Raw genomic sequence first — 20,235 nt, forward strand, 5'->3', positions numbered from 1 at the left:
TGTCATATCTGTCTTTGTTTTTTTTATGAAAATAGTATGCATTGGATTTTGGTCGTTATCTGGGAAGGGGAAATATATATTCTGAATCCACTACCTCACCCGACACAATTTCCAGAACTAGAAAAGGCGTTATCAAGGTAAATTTTTATTAACGTAACAGTTTGGTATAATTGCATGTTCATTTCTGTACATTGTATGAGATTTTATGTTTTTTATGCAGGGCTTTGAAAAGTTACAACTCTGAAACCGATAGGGGCAACAAGATGGCCAAGGCAAAGTTTTTTAGTGTAAGTACAATAGATCGAGTACCTAATATTTGTGCTTAATATATATGATTTATTTGACATGTCTGATTTATCTTTTAATTAATGAAATAGAGATCTCCCAAACAACCCAGTGGGATTGAATGTGCGTATGTAATAATGCGATACATGAAAGAAATTATCGATGATGACAAGTTGAATTTTGCTAAAAAGGTATTACTTGGACGCTTCCAGTTTGCTATATACTGAGATATGGTTAATTTTCGATATGGTTACTTTTTATTCATGTACTGAATTTTGTTTGTTTGGAATTTGTAGTGGTTGGCCAAGACTCGATCGTGTTACAACATTGAACAGCTAGATGAAGTTCGCATTGAGGCCCTGCAGTTCATCCAAGAGCATATCTGATCAATTCTTGTACTCAAGGTCTTTTCTTTTACGTAGTCGTACATTTGGTAATTTAGACGGTTCGGTGTAGTAAGAATGTAAGTGTATGAATGATGGGGTTGGTGTATAGGTTTGTAAATGCTAGGGGTTGTACATTTGGTAATGCAGATTTTGTAGTTTTTGAATGATTGATGCAGATGATAGGGTTGGTGTTGGTGATTTTTGGATGATTGATGCAGATGATGGGGTTGGTGTTGGTGGTTTTTGGATGATTGAATGGTTAAATGTATGAATGATTGACTGGTTGGATTTGTGTGGATGCTTGTTATTCCAATGTTTTAGTTTTGGTTATGTAGTAAAGGACATCAATTTTATTTATAACAAATGTATATTAGTAACGAGTACATCGCATTTTTAGAAAATTAGTGATGTAAAACTTTACACATTTTGGTCTATAAACTTATTACACATCACTTTCGATTAAGAAAAGCTTATGTCAAAAAAGATAATGTACATCACTTTAAGGTAAAAAACTGATGTCAAAGAAATCCAGGTTCAAGTCTAAATGAAACATAGAAATCACTTTGTTTAAGATAAAACTGATGTCAAGTAACATTATAAACATCACTTTTAACCAAACAAAATTGATGTCATAAAACACATTGTACATCAGTTTCAGACTAATAACTGATGTCAAAGACTAACATGTTCAAGTCTAAATGATACATAGACATCACTTCATTCTAGAAAACACTGATGTCTATACGTTAAATTAGACATCACCTTTCATTAAAGAAACAGATGTTTAATATGTCATTTTACATCATCTCTGTCAAAATTATCGATGTTTTTGTGACAAAAAACATAGCTCAGTATATGTTTAATATATTTTAATAGGTGTAATTCAGTTATTAAATAATTTTGTTATAGCATTTTTTGTAAAAAATCATCACATAGACATCAGTGTTTTTCACTAAAATTGATGTTTTTGTGACAAAAAACATAGCTCATGATATGTTTAACATGTTTAATTAGGTGTAATTTAGTTATTAAATAATTTATTTATAGCATTTTATGTAAATAATTAACACATAGACATCTGTTTTTTAACTAAAATCGATGTCTAATCGAGTATAGACATCGGGTATTCACCGATGCCTAGAATAGACATCACGACCGATGCCTAGAATAGACATCACCGACATCAATATTGGTTGGGAAACAGCATAAAAGCCAATAAGCGATGTCTATGGACTTTTTTCTTGTAGTGTACACAAACATGTAGGAGCACCTCCAAGAAATATCTTGTATGGTGTACTAAATCAAAAAATTTAGATAATGGATAAAATAGATAGCTTCAACAATGTCATATATGTACCTTAAAATGCTTAAACACATCTCAAATACCCTATTTTTAAGCTTATTCTAGTGAAGCCTTATTGCACTTTTAATAATAAAAAATTATTATTACATCATTTTTCACCCTTCATTTCTCTTCTCGCCAATATTACATTTTAAATAGATTATTATTATTATTATTATTATTATTATTATTATTATTATTATAGGGTATAGAAAAATAAGAATTATTGTTGGAGTTCATATATACTAAAAATGTACTAAACAACTAGAACACTATATTTTATAATATTTATAGGGCAATTACAATAATATTCTTGGACTTTATTTAGCACCCGAACGAGTTCGTACCATCTTTGCAATTAGGGTTTCTTATGAGTTAGGTGCATTTTTTATTAGGGATTTGATCATCAGACAAATGAGTGTTATAACAGGGTGGTTTTATGATTGGGTGGGTAATTTGTGTGATGTAGATGTTTATCTAGTGCAATTTAACGAAAATTCGTCTAAAGACAAACCCAATTAACAGTAGCGAAAGTTTTTACGTGTATAATAATTAAATTGAATCCATCTATTTGTTAGGTGACCCAACTTTCAGTTAGGTGACCCAATTGAAAGTTAGTGGTCAGTTGAGTGACCAAAAATGTCATTTAATCCTTTTATTCCCGTGAACTCAATTTATAGAGAAGCTTGTGAACTGAAGCAGGAAGCTATCTTAAAATAAATTTAGGATTGACTTGTCTTTACCTAACATCTAATTAATTAATTCATATAAACTATGTATGTTATTTGGCTTAAATTCAAGTTTCAAAAAACTTGTAACAACATCTTATTTGATTACTTCAGCTCTTAAAAAATAAATCGGGTTCAATTTTTAACATGGCAGGCCTAAACGGGTCAGACCTGGTAATTGTCTGATTCTGATTTAAATTTGGATAGACACGGTACTCCAATTTATGTATTGTTAAGTGTTTTGTAGGGACCTTGTAGGAACTAACAAGAAGTAAAAAAAATATGAAGAAACGGTTTATATCTAGTTAAATTAGCTAAATGGAGTTACAAATGAAATATAGTTGAGTCAAATCCTAAGTCCATATCCATGATCCATTAGTTCATGTGAAATGTTGAACAAAAGGCATCAATATTCTTCATTGTAAGACATGGGGACAAACTTGCACATTTAAACTTGAAATCATTATGCAAAAGGTATCGATCTTCTTCCCTGTTAGACTTGTGATTGTCGATACACTTTACTAAAATTGAAAAACCCTTTATCTTGAATGTGGATAAGGCTAATGATAGGGGATGGAAGCACAACTTTCTTTTTGCTGAGAAGAAGATCATTCACGAGGGTATTGAAAATTTGATTGAATATTGGAGCGCTGAAGGTACATGTTTACCATCAATTGTGACATATTTTCATTGTCTATGACGTGTTTGATCTTTTACTCATGTGATTATGTTGTGTAATGAATGGCGATTGATAGCACATGTGTTGTTTAAACTCTTTTGCCATCTACTTCATGTATACCCTGAATTCATATCTGAAAAATAATAATTGTTTACTACATGTTTATGCCTCAATGATATCACACTTGAACTTGTCCATTGTCATAATTCTTAAAATCTCACTAGAAAACTTGAATAGTGCCATCTAGAATGTTGACGTAGCGTCAATTAATGTAGCTTAATTGTATATTGATCCCAACTTCTTGCGTTGTGACTATTATCATAAAGCCCAACTTTGAGCTTGATGATGAGAATGTTAAAGCCAAGGTGATTGTAATTAAGATATTGGCTCTCTCTGCTGAGAATAGAATATGCCCACATTATTTGGATAGGCATGTTACTGCTTATGACTCTAGTTTGATGGATAAGGGAAAGGAAATTGTGAAGAGTAAAGTTGATTTTATAGACGAACCTAGCGTGCCTTTGACTAAAAGTGCTGCTCACAGGACTAGAATTAAGAAGCCCACTCCTATTGTTATAAAATCTATATCTCCCGCTCATAGTTTATCTTCTGACACCATAGAAAGTCTCAAAGAAAAAAGGAGAAAAAGATGACAAGGAACTGGAAATGAGTTCCAATAGGATTTATGCCGAAGGTACATGTCATTTTCTCTCCTTTTTGACATACCTTTACTTGTTCATGTGTTTATGCATGTTGGTGTTATGTCAATTGAACCTTGTTGCCTTATTGTAGAATTCAAGCCCCATGTTATTAGGCATGTGTTGCTGCCTAGCAATGATTTGTTCACCAACGTGGTAGGGATGAAAAATCCGTCGAGATTGATTCTTCCAAGACTGTAATGATCATGAGCCCCTAGAATAGCCATGTGAATAAGAAACCAAAGCTTAACTTAGCAATTGTGGGTGCCAAGTCTGACACTTCCATGCCCTTGGCTGTACATGGCTACTTTATTGACGGACACGTCCAGACATTCAGTCATCTCCAAGATGATCACTTGCTTCCTCAAATAATTGAGGGCTAGTCTTCCAAAAATGTTAAACAGATACTCGATTATTCAGCTGAACACTCCTTCCATGTAAGTGTTCAAATTTTTCCTTTGTGAACCACTTTTCACGTATTATAATTGATTATCACTTTTCTCTTGCAGGCCTTCCAAAGTGTGTTAGCTGCTCACATGTTGTGTGAAGATAAAGACGGAGAGCTTAAGGCTCTAGAGATGGAGCATCAAGGACGTTCTCAGAGCTGAGGACATCTCAGGAGTTGGCTAATATTTACTTAAAGAATGCAAATGACATTCAACCGGAGCTTGATGACTTTGCTCTCAAAGTGCAAGAAAGGGAACAGAAAGTGCAATGAGTGATCTTCTACTCATTCAGACTTTTATGCTTCGAATAATGATTTAAATTCCTTGTGGCGCCTTTGAACTACGTATTTCCCTTTTGCACGTCGTTTGCTTGTTGCGTTTAGTACTGTTAACATGGTACTTTGGACCCTGTTTCACTCATAGAGTGGGGGACTTCTAATTTTTCATGATGAACAATATTTCTTTTAAATTTGTTCGTGATTATTCTTATCATGCCGAAATTGTAGGTCGTAGCATACTTGACATGATAGTCATGTCGATTTATTAGTTATAGTATCCCTACATGTCATGGCATAGTCATAGTAATATATGTGCTTAGTAACAAATAATGTACGTAACCATTTCCTCGGTTCTTATCATGTTAAAAGGACATGTCGGATGTTTTGTTAACATCAATGTAACAAATAATCTGTCATAAATTTGAATATAACAAGGTAGTGTATTATTTCATGTCATGTCTCATGTTATTGCTTATATAAATAAAATATTTCGTACATAAAAATGTATTGTGCATACACAGTGTTAAGTAGTTAAAAGGCCTTTTCCTCTTGAAACATACATATATGTTATTCATTATCTTTATATAGATTTTGGATACTAAGCCCATTATCTATATTGTGTGTAAAGATATGTGTCGATATGAATTTATCTTTTGTTTTATTATATTTATAGTAGGATGATCAGTCCTCTTAAGTAATGGAAGAAGATTGTAATGCCCCTTTTCCATTATAAATCTGTTATTTAGTTACATATATGACGTTGATGTTCTAGACTAAATGTAATCATATACAATTTCAAGAAACACTGAATATGAGCAGGAGTAAAAAGACGTTTATGATAATAAGAACCAAACAATCACTTGATCATGATAAGACAAATACTAAACTTAGCATATGTATAAAGATATTGCAGATCACTGTATGATACACGTATTATAACAAACACGCACAATCAAGAATATAAACATACATTTACTTGTAAAAGGACATCATATAGTATTCGTAAAATCAAATACAAAAAACATCGCATACTTGTTGAAATAAAATCAAAGATAAAAGCAGTTTACGTAGTAACGTACCATATTAGAGTTAGTGAAAATATATTCACAAAGGAATGTTTCACATGATACGCCTTCAAATAGATTGCATTTCATCTTTCCGGAATTTGTTTTCCGTCCATTACAATAAGGTAGCAAATTTCCCGTCTAGTTATGTAGTTAATGACATATGGTCTCGTGTGGCTACAAGATTTCCAGCACTTTTGTAAACTGTATTTGGGAATACCTTTTTTAGATAAGGAACTATGTTGGAATTTTTGAACTGTCATGTTACCGTTGTAACTTTTTACATTTGTTGTAGGTACGAGGACTCTCGTACTTTTTCCATGTCGCGACATTTGTCAATTGAGTCCAAGTCATGCACAAGTTCTACTTTACTATAGTGTCTTCTGTTAATAGAACACAGTATTCAATTTGCTTTATTTCCAAATATCTTTGTAGTAATTTCACATTTGATTTTATTCCTAACACACTTGTTTCATCTTTATCGATAGGTTGGATGTCATATTTTAAGTAATCTATGACTTGTTGTATTCAAGTTGTCATGTTACTGTCATGTATTGTAACCTTCATGTTTCTTCCAAGGTGTCGTCTCTTTCAATGATTGGTTTGGAGACGTGTATGATTGGAATGTTGAACATTTTGATATGTCTAAATATTTCTCATATTCCAGCTTATGCGTCTAATTATATGTAGGACTCTCTTGGGACTTGTTGTATGTCGAATACATGATATCTAACTTGTAGAAATTTGAATTTTTTGAAGTAAGCCAGCATCTACCATCTTTTGTTCTTCACATTTGTTAAAATGAATCAGATTAAGTGAAGGATCCCAACTGCATATTTTCATCTTTCAAGTTTCTTGCAGTTCCCAAGACGATATCCAAAATGCCGTACATGGCCTTATTGTTCATCTCCTTAAAATCACATTTGATAAAGTATGCTTTGGTGTCCACTTGTGGTGATTTTAAGACAAGTCTCAATCATGTCCATTGACATTTGCAAAATTCATGAATTACTTCGCTTTTCAGTTCAGTTGTGTCAAATGACTTGGATTGAAATCAGCCACAAAATCATCAGGACTTGTGAGTTCATAGTAGTTAGGTATGCCTTTAATTGTGTGAAAAATTCTTCATGTCGATCCATAGAATGTAATCTCTTTTTTTTACATTGTAGAACAATCTGCACTTATCTAACGACCTTGAAATGAATTTCTTACATACAGTTAGTCGTCATGTGAATATTTGAACATATTTAAATGATGTTGGAGATATCAGCTCAAGATTTAGTCAAATGTTCGACATGATCAGCCGTGTTCCTAGAGTTCATGGCGTCAATAACATGACAAGTCTTCGAAATGTTTTGTCTTCACCCTTTAACTCAGATGATATGACCAAGTGAATACGAACATCTTTATTTGATGTGGAAGTAGACTTCTCTTAATGTGAAGGCAGAGGTAGTCATTTAGGAGATGTCATTTTTCTCTTGTCCTGCTTGTCCTCACGTCTCGACATGTTCTCTTTCAAGGAGCCTCTCTTTACAAATACTTCTATCTATATTCTCAATATTGTGTATTCATACATCTTCTGTTCATAGTCTTCGGGAAGGTTAGACTATAGTTATGATTTCACGTAGGCTCGTAGTTTGTCACTTTAATGTGACCTCGTACACATCCAACTCATACTTTCTCGCATATATTTCATTTAACTACTCGATATTGTGCATACAATAATTACTTGTAAAGAAATTATGAAATATTCATTATAACATAATTAACATTCACAAGCATATTATTCATGATAAAAATATCGTTCGTTGATCGTAAAACAAGTATATTTGATACAACATAGAAAAAATCATGAGAATAATAATAAAAATAATATTAGGGACAAAATTTATTCAGTCATAAATTACTTTGATTTGTACACACATAACTAATTTATGTTTGGCCATAAGGTATTGATTGATTAATACTACAACAATCAATAGTTATAAAATGATGACATAAATTGTGATCGTATGACCTAGTCATGACATTATAACAACTACTTGTAAATATAAGATGAAATTGAAGTATATTAATTATAGGTATTTATATCAGATTATGTCATGAAAATTTAAGAGCCTTATATATGTTTGTGAACTTTGAAGGGTAATATAACAAGAATCAACATGGCATCATGATATGTGAACAAAATGCATCAATGAAATATACAAAATATATTTACTATAAATAATTACATTAATAATATCATGCCAAAAGAAAATAACGAATTCAACAGTTTACACGAGTGAAAGATCAATCAATGTTTCATGGCGAAACGTCAATCAAACATGTAACGAAATTCAACAACGAAGCTACAAGATGAAATTAAATGTATTCAATTTAATTCAACACAAAAGATAGGATTTGAAAGTAAGTCTAAGAAATTAAAGATAACTAGCATAAATATCTAATGCTTTATTCAAAAGTAATTGGAATAACAAATAAACGACAGAGAAGTATGAAAAGAGATCACTTGTAGTATAATTTCAAATGGAAAATAATCCAACTCTTTGGAAACTGTTTATCATCAAGTCTGGACTTGTAGGCCTCTTGTTCAATGACATCATCAATCAAAATGAGTAACACTTCATATTTTTCTTGAATGTGTCCAATTTTTAAATCTCCGGGAGTTCTCCCATTATACGTCCAGTTTGAGCTTTAAACGTCTTGTTGACTAGACGTTAAAATCTCACATCAAAACTCGTTAAGCCAAATGGCATAACCAAGTAGTAATAGATGCCCCTATTAGTTATGAAATTTGTCTTATCTCATCTGGGGTATGGACTTGAATCTATTTATAATCATTTATGCATATAGAAATGTCAAGAGTTTGCATCCAGCCATCGCGTCGACCATCATGTCGAAAGTTCTTATCTAGTCGTCATGTCAATCATCTTGTCAAGAGTTCATGTCCAGCTATCACGTTGATAATCATGTTAAGAGTTCATATCCAACTGTCATGTCGATTATCATGTCAAGAGTTCGTGTGTAGTTGTTATGTCGATCATCATGTCAAGAGTTCGTGTGTAGTTGTTACGTCGATCATCATGCCAATGTGTGGAAAATGACAAGGATCTTTTTGATACGCTTTATTTTAAGTCTGTGTGATCTAAATAAATATTCATTTTCCCATTTTTCTAGCCATTTTGAACACGCGATTTTATATAAAATTCTCAATTTAAGCTGATTGTCCACTTTCACATTATTTAAGTTTCTTTTGTTTCATTTCTCTTTGACATGTACGTGATGTAGGTTGTCATTCAACTTGTGCATGATCCCATCGGGGATGGTACTGACTGTGTAGTCATGTTCTCAAGAGAAGACGTCCATTATTTTTATCAAAAACTCTATTAAGTTAGACTTTATATTTGGTGTCACGTCCTGTCCAATAACATCCTTCATGTCCCATATCATCAAGATGAACTTAGCCAAGTGTTTAAGAATCGTTGTGACAACCAGTGGATGGTTTGGCTCTTCTCATCATGTTTTTGGTTTCTTCTTATGTGAAGGTTATAATCGACTTAGTTTGGATCTACAGACAATTTCAGAGGTGTCAATAATTCACTCCCAGTGTATTGATCTTCATGTCAATATGTAACTATGTCAATAAGCTGATGAAGTTGGACACCATCTCTGTATGTACATCATGTTGGTATATGGACATGTCGTCAAAATCTGCATGTCTTTGTATAAAAGTGATATTTTCCTCTTATTATTCATCCCTAGATTTGCCTCATGCCCACACTCATGAAAGACAATAGCCTTTCAACTCGTGTCTTGCCGACTTTCTACTAGAATGATAGTAATTTTCAGAATTTTCATGTCCCTCTTCTTCAAATTTGAATTGCACTGTAGCTTTGGTGTTAGGTCACATACACTGTAGAAGGGGGTTGAATACAGTGTTACTACAATCAAATCGAATATAAGAACTCAAGTAACAAAACACAGATTTTATTCAACACAATAAACTCTGTTACAAAGAACTGGTCTCTCTCAGTGATGAACAAATTATCACGAGAGCTGTTAGGGTTACAATGAATAATAATCTCGATTAAGATAACACATTTAGTGTAAAGCCTATGTTGTGTTTATATAGACACACAGTTACAAGATAATATTCTAATTGATATCGAATATAATTCTGCTTCCTGATATATATCAACTAATTATCTTTTCTTCCAAGTATTCAATTCTTCATAGAATTCTTCTTCATGCATATCTCTTCTTATGTTTGTCTTGATCTTCTTTCCTTTCAATCAGCTGCCTTCCTTATCTGAACGTTTCCTTAAGTCCTGATATTATCTCCTGATAACTTAAGTTTTGACAACTTAAGTTCTGACTTCAGTATAAGTACTGATTTCCAGTTAAGTCCTGATTTGTCCTGTTAAGTAAGATCTGAAAACTAAACACAAATCATATTAGACATGACAACACAAATATATATAACATTTGGCTTGCATGTTGTTCAATATAGTTGTTCACTTTTTGTACTCCCATATTATTGTATCTTAGGAATCTCAAGATCGATAATATGAGTTTCCTCGTTGTGGTGTTACTTTTCATCATCGTAGACATCATCCATGTCTAATCATTGTACCATATTACATATGGTCTTCCTTTCCACTTTTTATGATCTAATAGAGCTCAACTTCGTCTTGAGTGTCTCATTTTTGAAAGTAGAGCATTTTGAAGCTTCTTAATGGCTGAATCCATGTACCAATTATATCCACGTCAGCATCTTGATTTGTCGTACCTTCATGTCGAGAATCGTCACCCATGTTGAAAATCGTATAGACTCTTAGTTAATTTCCCATTTACGATGCCAGACTGTTTTGGTAAATTTTTATAGGTAATAAGCTAAGTCTAATAGATTTAATCATGGTAAAATTGTAAAAAGAAAAATGATCGACATGTGCACAAAATAAATGGACATGAAGAATTGGTGACGCGAAAAACCCCCGTGAATGGGTAAAAACCGCGGATTGGACAATACCCAGCCGAAATGATTCCACTATAATGATATCAATATGATGACAAGTTATGACTAGATGATACAATACAAGAAATAACTGAAAATATGCTCCGGACGCCAAGCTATGGTGTATATTTATAGAGGTCGAATATATGTGGTGTCTTAGCTTGAGAAGGTGATGTAGGATTGTGTATTGTTGTATAAAATATATGAATTATATTTAATAATATACAAACTACCGTGGCTAGATGAGAAGTGAAGAGATTTATGGTAGAAAATGAAGTTGGGGGCTAGTAGAAGTGTGTATCTCATTGTAGATGATGAACTTATATATTTTTTCTCCTTTTTCCCACCCATGCATGTTTTGGAGTTGTTATACCACGTTCTCCACTCATTCCTATAGTTTAGGGATAAGAAATAATACCCTCCTAACTTTTAGGACCGTTATTTGACTTATTTTTCATGTTGTCCCATTCATGTCGAGTTCCCTGACACATGTTGAGTACCTTCACGTCATGTCTTATAAGATGTCGATCATCAACTTCATGTGTAGCTTAAATATATAATGTAGAGAATGATTAATTAGCTTGTAATTTGATGATATATTTACTCCTCTAACTCTCACCAGCACATGTCTTAATTGTAGTAGTCTTATTTTCCGTGATCCTACCTTTTAGGAATAAAGTTCTTATCACATCCTATTTTTCAAGACAGTTGATGACCAAGTCTTGTACGTTCATGTCAATGAGTATCACTCATGTCATATTCCCATGATTTATGTCTGTATCATTTTCGTCATGTCGATCATTAGTTGTCATCTTACATTTTACAAATAATGAAAATTTTTGTGCAACATAATTTACGCCATTCATAATAGTTATGTTGCACACAAGGCATTGATATAATCAAACCAGGTGAGACTGTAATAAAGGTATGGATAGTTGATTTAATCATTGAAGTCTGGTGATGCATGTTCTTACATACAAACATATTTTACACTTGTGTTATGCATAAAATCTTTACTCCCCCCTCCTGGCCTCTTTCTTACAGTACTATTAAATAATAGACTCAAATCCTGAGCACCTACTACTTAAATTGTATCAAAATGTAAACTCTCTGTAGATCACAATCTCCCCTTGAAAAAACTGGTGCACAATTGTTTCAGTGCCTTTCGATCTGGTTCACCTGCATCCATCCTCGCTTTCACGTCATTAGCATAATCCTCCTACATAAAAACATACAAGTACATTAGTTAAACTAGTTTATTCTGATGAATGATGATTCTGTATAGAAGTACAGAAATTGAGTTGTTAGGGCATGTATGCATTCAAACTTGTAGCATACCGAGATTAAGTTGCGCTGTAGAAGGCGATCGACAAGGTGGAGAAGAATATCCTTAGTGTACTCAGGATGACCTTGAATGCCCATGATATTATCACCATGTTTGAACATCTCTATCCCTGTCTTATTCGACCATGCCATCACCTCTGCTTTAGGAGGAAGCTCTAACATCTAGTTAAAACATGTATAGTGATCAAGCTTATAAACGGTAAATTGTACTCAATAGAATACTAGCCCTGAAAGTAGTATGTGGACAGACCTTTCGAGCTACATTTTATTCCTGCTAAATTTGCTTTTTATTATTTAATGAAAGCATCTCTTAACTTGTAGAAAATAATATAAATATCTAGTTGGACCTTCCGTACACGTCTTGAGGTTTAGAGTGACTGATTACTTAACGTGGTGATTCAGGAGGGGCAGGGGTCATAGGTTCGAAACATAACTAAATCATACATATAGAAATATTGAATTGAATAGCTCAAGTGGTTAAGAGTTTATCCTCTGTCGTCCTAGTTTATCCTCCATCACCCTCACTCATCCAAGAATTTTTTTCAACATATACTCATTTGTAAGGCTATAAGTCATATATGTCAAAGAAAGATACTCATTTGTAAATACCTCATCCTGATGGCATTCGATCACGGACATTGCAGAAGGCACGTCGAATGTTGAAGGAAAGACCTTGGAAGACGAGGAAGAGGTATGCATTGGCGATGACAGATAGATAGTTGTGATTCCAATGTCCCATCCTGAGTTTGCCCTTCCAATCCTTCCTCCTAATGCACGTCCCAGTATCTAACCAAAAGGCAATAATATCAAACCAGATATTGTATTAAATTATACAGCTATATAAACTATACGTTTCTAAGTAATCTCTAAATAATTCTAAATACTTTAGCTTCTTCTTGCCTAATTAAAGCATTTCAATTTGTATGATTGGCTTGACAGCCAACATGATACACACATGTTACCTAACATATACCTATAAATGAATAAAATATTAACACGATGTTAATTACTATGTTACTCTTTTCCTTGCATATTTTCAGGTTTTTAATGTTACGTTCCAAATTTGTTTGCATTATCTAGAGTTTTCACGAGAACAACCTCGGGTTTATATGGAAAGAAGTATACGTAAATGAATTTTTTGCCAGTAGGAGTAATGTATGCGTCATATGACTTTATTTTCAAACAAAAAACAAAATATACATGATGAATTGGTTATTTAAAAGGTGTATACGGAAACAAATTTTGTGAAGCATATGAATTTACTTTCGAATAAGATATACTCTGATTTGGCATGGCACGTAGATATTACGTCTAAGCAACTGGACATTGTTAGCTAGTTTAATATAACAAAACTGGGGTGCCGGAAAGCGTTGACATTCTAATATTAAATTAAATTAAGCACAAGTCTTAAAACTGGTAAAAAAAATTGTTTTGTCTGTATCATGAGATTAAAGTATCGTGAGATTAAAATCCGGTTAACAGGAATTAGAATGTATAAACATCCCACTGTTAACGGGTTGAAATCACGTGATCCACACGCACACTTAGTAACAAGTGTTTGAGCCTATGAGGTATACGAGAAAAGTGTTGACATTTGTATTAGGTTTACAGGTAGATAGATTTACTAAGCCTGTAAACTATGAACTGATGATATAACTATCATATAAGAGATAACTACTTGACTCAAGTTATCATTATTACTTGGTTTTTAAATTAATTACCTGGTGTCCGAAACAAATTCCCAGAAGTCTTTTTTTCATGAAATTCAACTTATTGATCAGATTGAGTAGCTTGCATATCCAAACATCATTTCCATGAGCATCATTGCAGCTTCCGGTGATCACAAAGCCATCGTAAAGCTCGATGTCCTCGTCGTCGGGGAATTCTCCTGCGACGACACGGAACATGTCCCATGTTTCTCCTTCCTCAGCTAGCATTTCCACAAAAACACCAAAGTAACCTCCGTATTTTGTCTTGACGTATTCAGAGTCCTCTGCACATAACAGAACACCATACCTTTTTCCACCCATGTCTCTGTTTTTAATGTCTCGCAATGTTACAAATAATAACACAGGTAGATTACTTACTACTTACTGCAAATACGATTGCAAGTGTGTTTGTACAAGTGCTTCTCTCTGGATGGTTTGGGGGAGAGAGACAGAGAGAGAGAGAGAGAGTATACTCTTGTAGGAGGATTGAGGAAGAGTTGAGGCTGCATTTTCTTTTATAAGTTTAATTTTTACCTTTAAACTTTTATAGGATTTAACCGTAGCGGTAAATGAACTCTCGTAAAATTATAAGAACAACTTCGATGGTTGGAGTCGTTCAAATTTAAAGGTTGGCTATGCCTTTTAAATTTAATGGATAAAGCTGGACCTGAACTACGAAAAATAAAGATTCAGGCGCACATTTTTGTTTATCAAGGGCACAAAATATTTTTTGAAACAATTTTACCCATTGAAATTAGGTTAAAAAAATGTTTATTTAGTGAAAAAAATTCAACAAAAGTTTTCCTCATTAAAATTTGAAGGAAGCATGGGTTATTCACTTACCCGCCACGTCGCGCACCGGATTTACGGAAATTTTTAAGTGCACGGGAATTATTGTGGATTCTTCTCTTACTTGTGGTGAGAAGATAACTTAGATATTTCAACATATATCCAATTAACTACGTTAAAATTCATCAGTTGTGTTATCTATTACTATATTTTTAAGGATAATGAACCCGTAATGAACTTATATAGTTGATTATATAGTTTAATTTAAATGAAACTCTTGAAATATATATAAAATAATAAAATATATATTTTTAATGTAATATTTGTCAAATCCCTCTGCACCTAAATTCCTATAATTCTGGATTTGCCGAATTCTCGTATTTTCACACCCGCATTTGTGCTCATGCTTCCTGGGTTAAAAGTGATGAAAGAATAATATTCAATATCACATGTAGGGTCGCACAGAATTTCGGTCTAGACTTGTAACCCGGACCGGACCGGGTCTACCGGTCCAGGACCTGGACCGGACCGGACATACCCGGTTCGGTCTCCGGTTCTTGTAATTGAAAAAATCCGGTCTTCGGTCTGGTCTGGTCCAAGACCTGAAAAAATCTGGTTCACACCTGAATGGACATGAATTCATATATATAATTATTTTACCTTTAGTTTATATCTTATAAAATCATATATAAATATTAAATATTCACCTATATCATATTTTATTGATCCAAGTTATTAGATAATAAATTCATATGATAAAATAGATCGATACTACACTTTAAATTACTAAATTTCGTACTTCATGTAATAAAATATTGATATTCATACTCTTAAGATTTAATATTTACTTTTAAAATAATAAAATATGTATTTACTTTTAAATTTTTATTGACGTACCGAGTAACAAAATTTTGAATGTATATAAATTTGGAAAAAAATTATATAAATAATTTTTTTATATAAATATTAATTAAACCGGTCCAAACCGATCCGGTCCCGGTCCAATCCGGGTTTTTCCGGTCCGGTCCGGTCCGGTCTCAAGATCGGATAGAGCCGATCCGGTCCTCGATCCTTAATTCTGTAAAAATCCGATTTTCGGTCCGGTCCGATTTTTGACCTTTGTAATCACATGTGCACGTAGAATTGTCTTAACTAATGACATTTGCGGAATTATTTTTTTTAGGTTAAAGTTGATCAAATTTTATCACGCTTTAAGTATATTTAATTGATATTATTGTAGGAGATGCAATTCCAATTTATAAACTGAGGGGAAATCAAATTCGTGATTATACACATTTCCGACCGAAAGATTGTAGATTTTTGACAATTCATTCATGTATAATAAAGTAAAAATGCTATAATAATAATTGGAGTTTGGACATGATGATGGGACACTACCAAACGATGCTCGCAAAATGGCTGATTTATGGGCACTTGTTTTTCTTGTTCTTGTTGGGTAGGAGTTTATTACCATTACCATCGCCGTCTTGGTTTTGACCACGACTCGCTTACAAACACGGCAAAAACTAGACACTACCGTCACTAATGCATCTGTTTGGCCACTTGTTTCCGCAAACATATACAAATTCCCGTTCCAATAAGAATCAGCATGGTATTCATTGTTATTTGGAAACAAAACGGCTACCAGTTTAGGTCATTTATTTATTTTTCAATCTGATTGTATTGTCAGTTGAAAATTTGTTCCGGATGAATTCTTTTCAAATCTCTTCTATATATAAGGGGAGAATAAGGGTAGAATCGAACTCAAGTTATTTCATTCAACTATACAATCTTTTACCATTCCACCATATTATCACATGTGTTTTTTATCATACACATAATATGTAAGTGTACAAAATAAATATTTTATTTAACTTTAAAGATACTTACTTGAATTCCGCAAAAAAAGGATAGTTAGTTGAATATTTGTACAGTTAATTTTAAAGAATTGAATTCCAGATATAAAATTAGGCATAATACATAAATGGATTATTATCTTATTTATTATTAATTTTTTAGTTTGAAAATATGTCTCATATATTTTTAACATATTTTTTATTATAAAAAAGTAATTAAAATGTACATATATAATTTTTTTAAAAATATTGAATATAGAATCGCTTATATATAAATAATCTATATTGGTATTACATATTTAGATAAGTTCGAATTATAATGAGTAAATGCATTTTAGAATTTGGCCCATTATTCAAAAAATACTCGAAATTTGACTACATGACCCGACCGAAAAATATCGTCACATTTGTACGTTTAGTAAATTTAAATTACAAGCTCGGCGAGAATATCTTACCAATAATGTGAATTTTTTTAATATCTTATGTTAATATAAATTAATGTGTTTGAGGTCTTTATAGGATCAAGTCAATTGATTATTTATATTAAAATTACTAACTTCACTGGTAATGCATTATTATTTTTGGAGTTTGTCCCAATTTTAAGAATATTTGAAATTTGAAATGAAATTTCACTAGATTTGTTAAAACTATGATTATATATTAAATCGATTTATTTTTTATTTTTCACTTTAAAAAAACTAACGTTTTAAAAAGAATTCTTTTAGATCAACAATATTCATTGATCAAGATAATATTGTACAAATGTTTTGAATTATTTTAATATTTTGAATTATTCAAATAAAAGTTATATCTATACTATATTGTAGCATTTGATTCAATGCATTTTATATTATTTAAGGAAAAACATATATTGTTCAATAATTTGAAGGAATTAACCAGTTCAACTGATATTTATAAAATTTTATCGAACTGAAATTTTTTAATTTTAGAAGAATAGTATAAAATGTTATCAAATCATTATATATATGAAGAAATATTAAAGTCGTAATGAAAGAAACTTAAAAACGGTTTAAATAACGATCTAAATACAATTTTTCTTTCGAATTCTTGAAAAAAAATCATGAATATCAATAATAAGTCTTAAAAAATATATAATTCATTTTTATGTTACAACCATGATTGATACCCGATTGCGTAAAAAATAGATATGGACTATTTGTCAGTGATAATGTGAATACCATATATAAATTATAGCAATTTATTTCTTACATAATTTTAATTTTTGAATAATTATAAATGCATGTTATTTGAGTAATCAATTATCTCACTAGACATTAATAATGATTATACATGTACATACATCAGATATTTAGCATATAAATAATTGAAACCCTCATAATTTACTAAGAGATGTAACATACAATAATTTACATGCTAACACACACACATACATATAACTTAATCTTACTTTGTTAACGGTAGTGTAAATAAAAAACTAACATTTTATCATACATACATTCGTTGAATTTCAAAAACTAATATTTTTCATTAAATCAACTTTAATATTAACAATAATGTAAATTTTATATTATTGTATATTATGATTGCAAGTCATTTTGACTTCAGTTATGTATTTTTTATCTTTTTAAATTGAGTAAGTTAATTGTAAGTTAGTAGTTAACTCAATAATAATATAGAGCAGTACATATAGTTTATTTAAATAAAATTCAAGATTTTGGTCAATTCTATATTCAACATATATGTTAATTTGTAACTTTTTATTTGTAAACATACTAACGGCATTTTACAGATTAAGTTTAATCGTTTCGTTTTAAACGTACAAGTACTACCCTATTTATATTCATTTATTAAATATAAAATAACGGGTAAGAAAAATATAATATAATAATAGTTGAGGGGATATTCACTCCTAAAAGTGAGGAAACATTCGAAGCTTCTAATGTTATAGAGGGAGATATGGAGTTTATTAGAGATAAATTTTATCTCCATTTCTTCAAAATTTGACTCAAGGGCCTATATACGGATATTGTTGGAGTTGCTCTACAAACATTATAATTGTATGATGCATAAAAAAACTCTAGAAAATGACTCGTGCGAGGCACGGGTTATTATGCTAGTTAATGAAAATTGTTTTAAATTTGTCAAAAAAAACCAGCTTAGAATGGAAACCAAATTGACGAATAATTCAAATGTTTACTAAAAATTTGTTTAATTAACACGACTACACATATAGATCACTAACAAAACTTATATGGTTACTCAAGTTTTGTATTTTACTCACGAAATCATGATAAAATTTCGCTTTGATTCTTCGAAATAACTAAGGAAGGGAATTAAAGCCATTTTTCATCATGATGCATGAGTCAAATAAGAAATTTTAGTAACCATATTGAAGCCCAAAACAAGCTCTACTCTCCCTTGTTACCATTTTTTAATTTCGGCTATTTTCAGTTTTCGAATTTAACGGAATGATCAAATTAAGTTGATCGATGATCATTTTGAGTTAAATTTGTAATGAGTGGACCTACTTGAATTTTTCGGACGCAGTCAGTCACCTACTTGATATTTAACCCGTTAATTTTTATATTATAAAACTTTACTATTTTTGAAATATATATAATTGAGTAAAACGTTCCAAAAAGAAAACTGTATACTTGTTAGTTAAGATTATTTTATGACAGAAAGCAGAAAAAGAAACATTAATTAAGAAAGAAAAAGAAGAAAAGAAAGGAGATCCTCGTCATTGCAGACTTGTGTTTGATAGGTGATGAAGCAACATGAAGTGGTACACGAATACGGCATTATCTGTGCTAATCACACACATCATCGACGTTTACTTAATCACGATATTATACTGCCTCCTAGTGGCGTAATGTCATTGCTTTCCATATGCATTTATATATGTTCTAACAAATCTGAAACGTGAATAAGAATCGAACCCAAAATATGAAATGACAAGAAATAACCTCTTACTGTCACGCTCGTGTAGTGTCATTTGTTAATTATGATTGATATTAGTGATTCTCAGGCCTCTAGCAGAACTGTTAAAATATATATCCGGTTGGTTGTTCTTCTAACACCTTAATGTTTTAGATAAACTAGTTATTCAACATGGTATCAGAGCGGCAGGACTTAGGTTCGACTCCCTACCGCCCACAATATTCACACTTCAACCCAAAAATATGCTCTCGAGTGAGGTATGTTAAAATATATATCCGGTTGGGCCTTACTCTAACACAATTTATTATAGACACGAATGTATAGTGTTGATCTGACATTAAAATTTTGTTATAATCAAAATTCTCCCTAAATACGATAGTTCATGTTATTTCATTTTAGTCCCAGCTCTCGTAAAATTAGTAAATTTTGTGCTGACAGAAACTGCATACGATAATAAGAAAGTATAATAATAAAAAAGAATGACAACTGAAAGAGGAGAAAAAAGAAGGAAAAGAAAACTTTGTGGACTAGAAAAGGAAAGAAGAGATATGCAACAAATGAACAAGGCGATTAGTGAATGAGAATAGATAGATATATCGTTTTCTAACCACTTGATTAACCTTTTTAACATAATTTTATGAAGTTTTAAAGCACGTTGAACGTCCACAAAAAGTGGGAAAAAAAGTGGCATT

General features: G+C 31.8%; 1 protein-coding gene across 1 annotated transcript; it reads right to left on the reverse strand.

The window, feature by feature from the left end:
- Positions 1-11,838: 11,838 nt before the first annotated feature.
- Positions 11,839-14,475, reverse strand: LOC141682821 (gamma-glutamyl peptidase 5-like). Its single transcript, XM_074487511.1, has 4 exons — positions 13,989-14,475; positions 12,877-13,053; positions 12,262-12,429; positions 11,839-12,142 (listed from the first exon to the last, which is right to left on the reverse strand). The coding sequence occupies exons 1-4, from the start codon at positions 14,295-14,297 to the stop codon at positions 12,041-12,043; spliced, it is 756 nt and encodes a 251-aa protein (XP_074343612.1). The 5' UTR covers positions 14,298-14,475; the 3' UTR covers positions 11,839-12,040.
- Positions 14,476-20,235: the final 5,760 nt, after the last annotated feature.

This window comes from Apium graveolens, chromosome 9, assembly GCF_009905375.1.
Source record: "Apium graveolens cultivar Ventura chromosome 9, ASM990537v1, whole genome shotgun sequence".
Lineage (NCBI taxonomy): Eukaryota > Viridiplantae > Streptophyta > Magnoliopsida > Apiales > Apiaceae > Apium > Apium graveolens.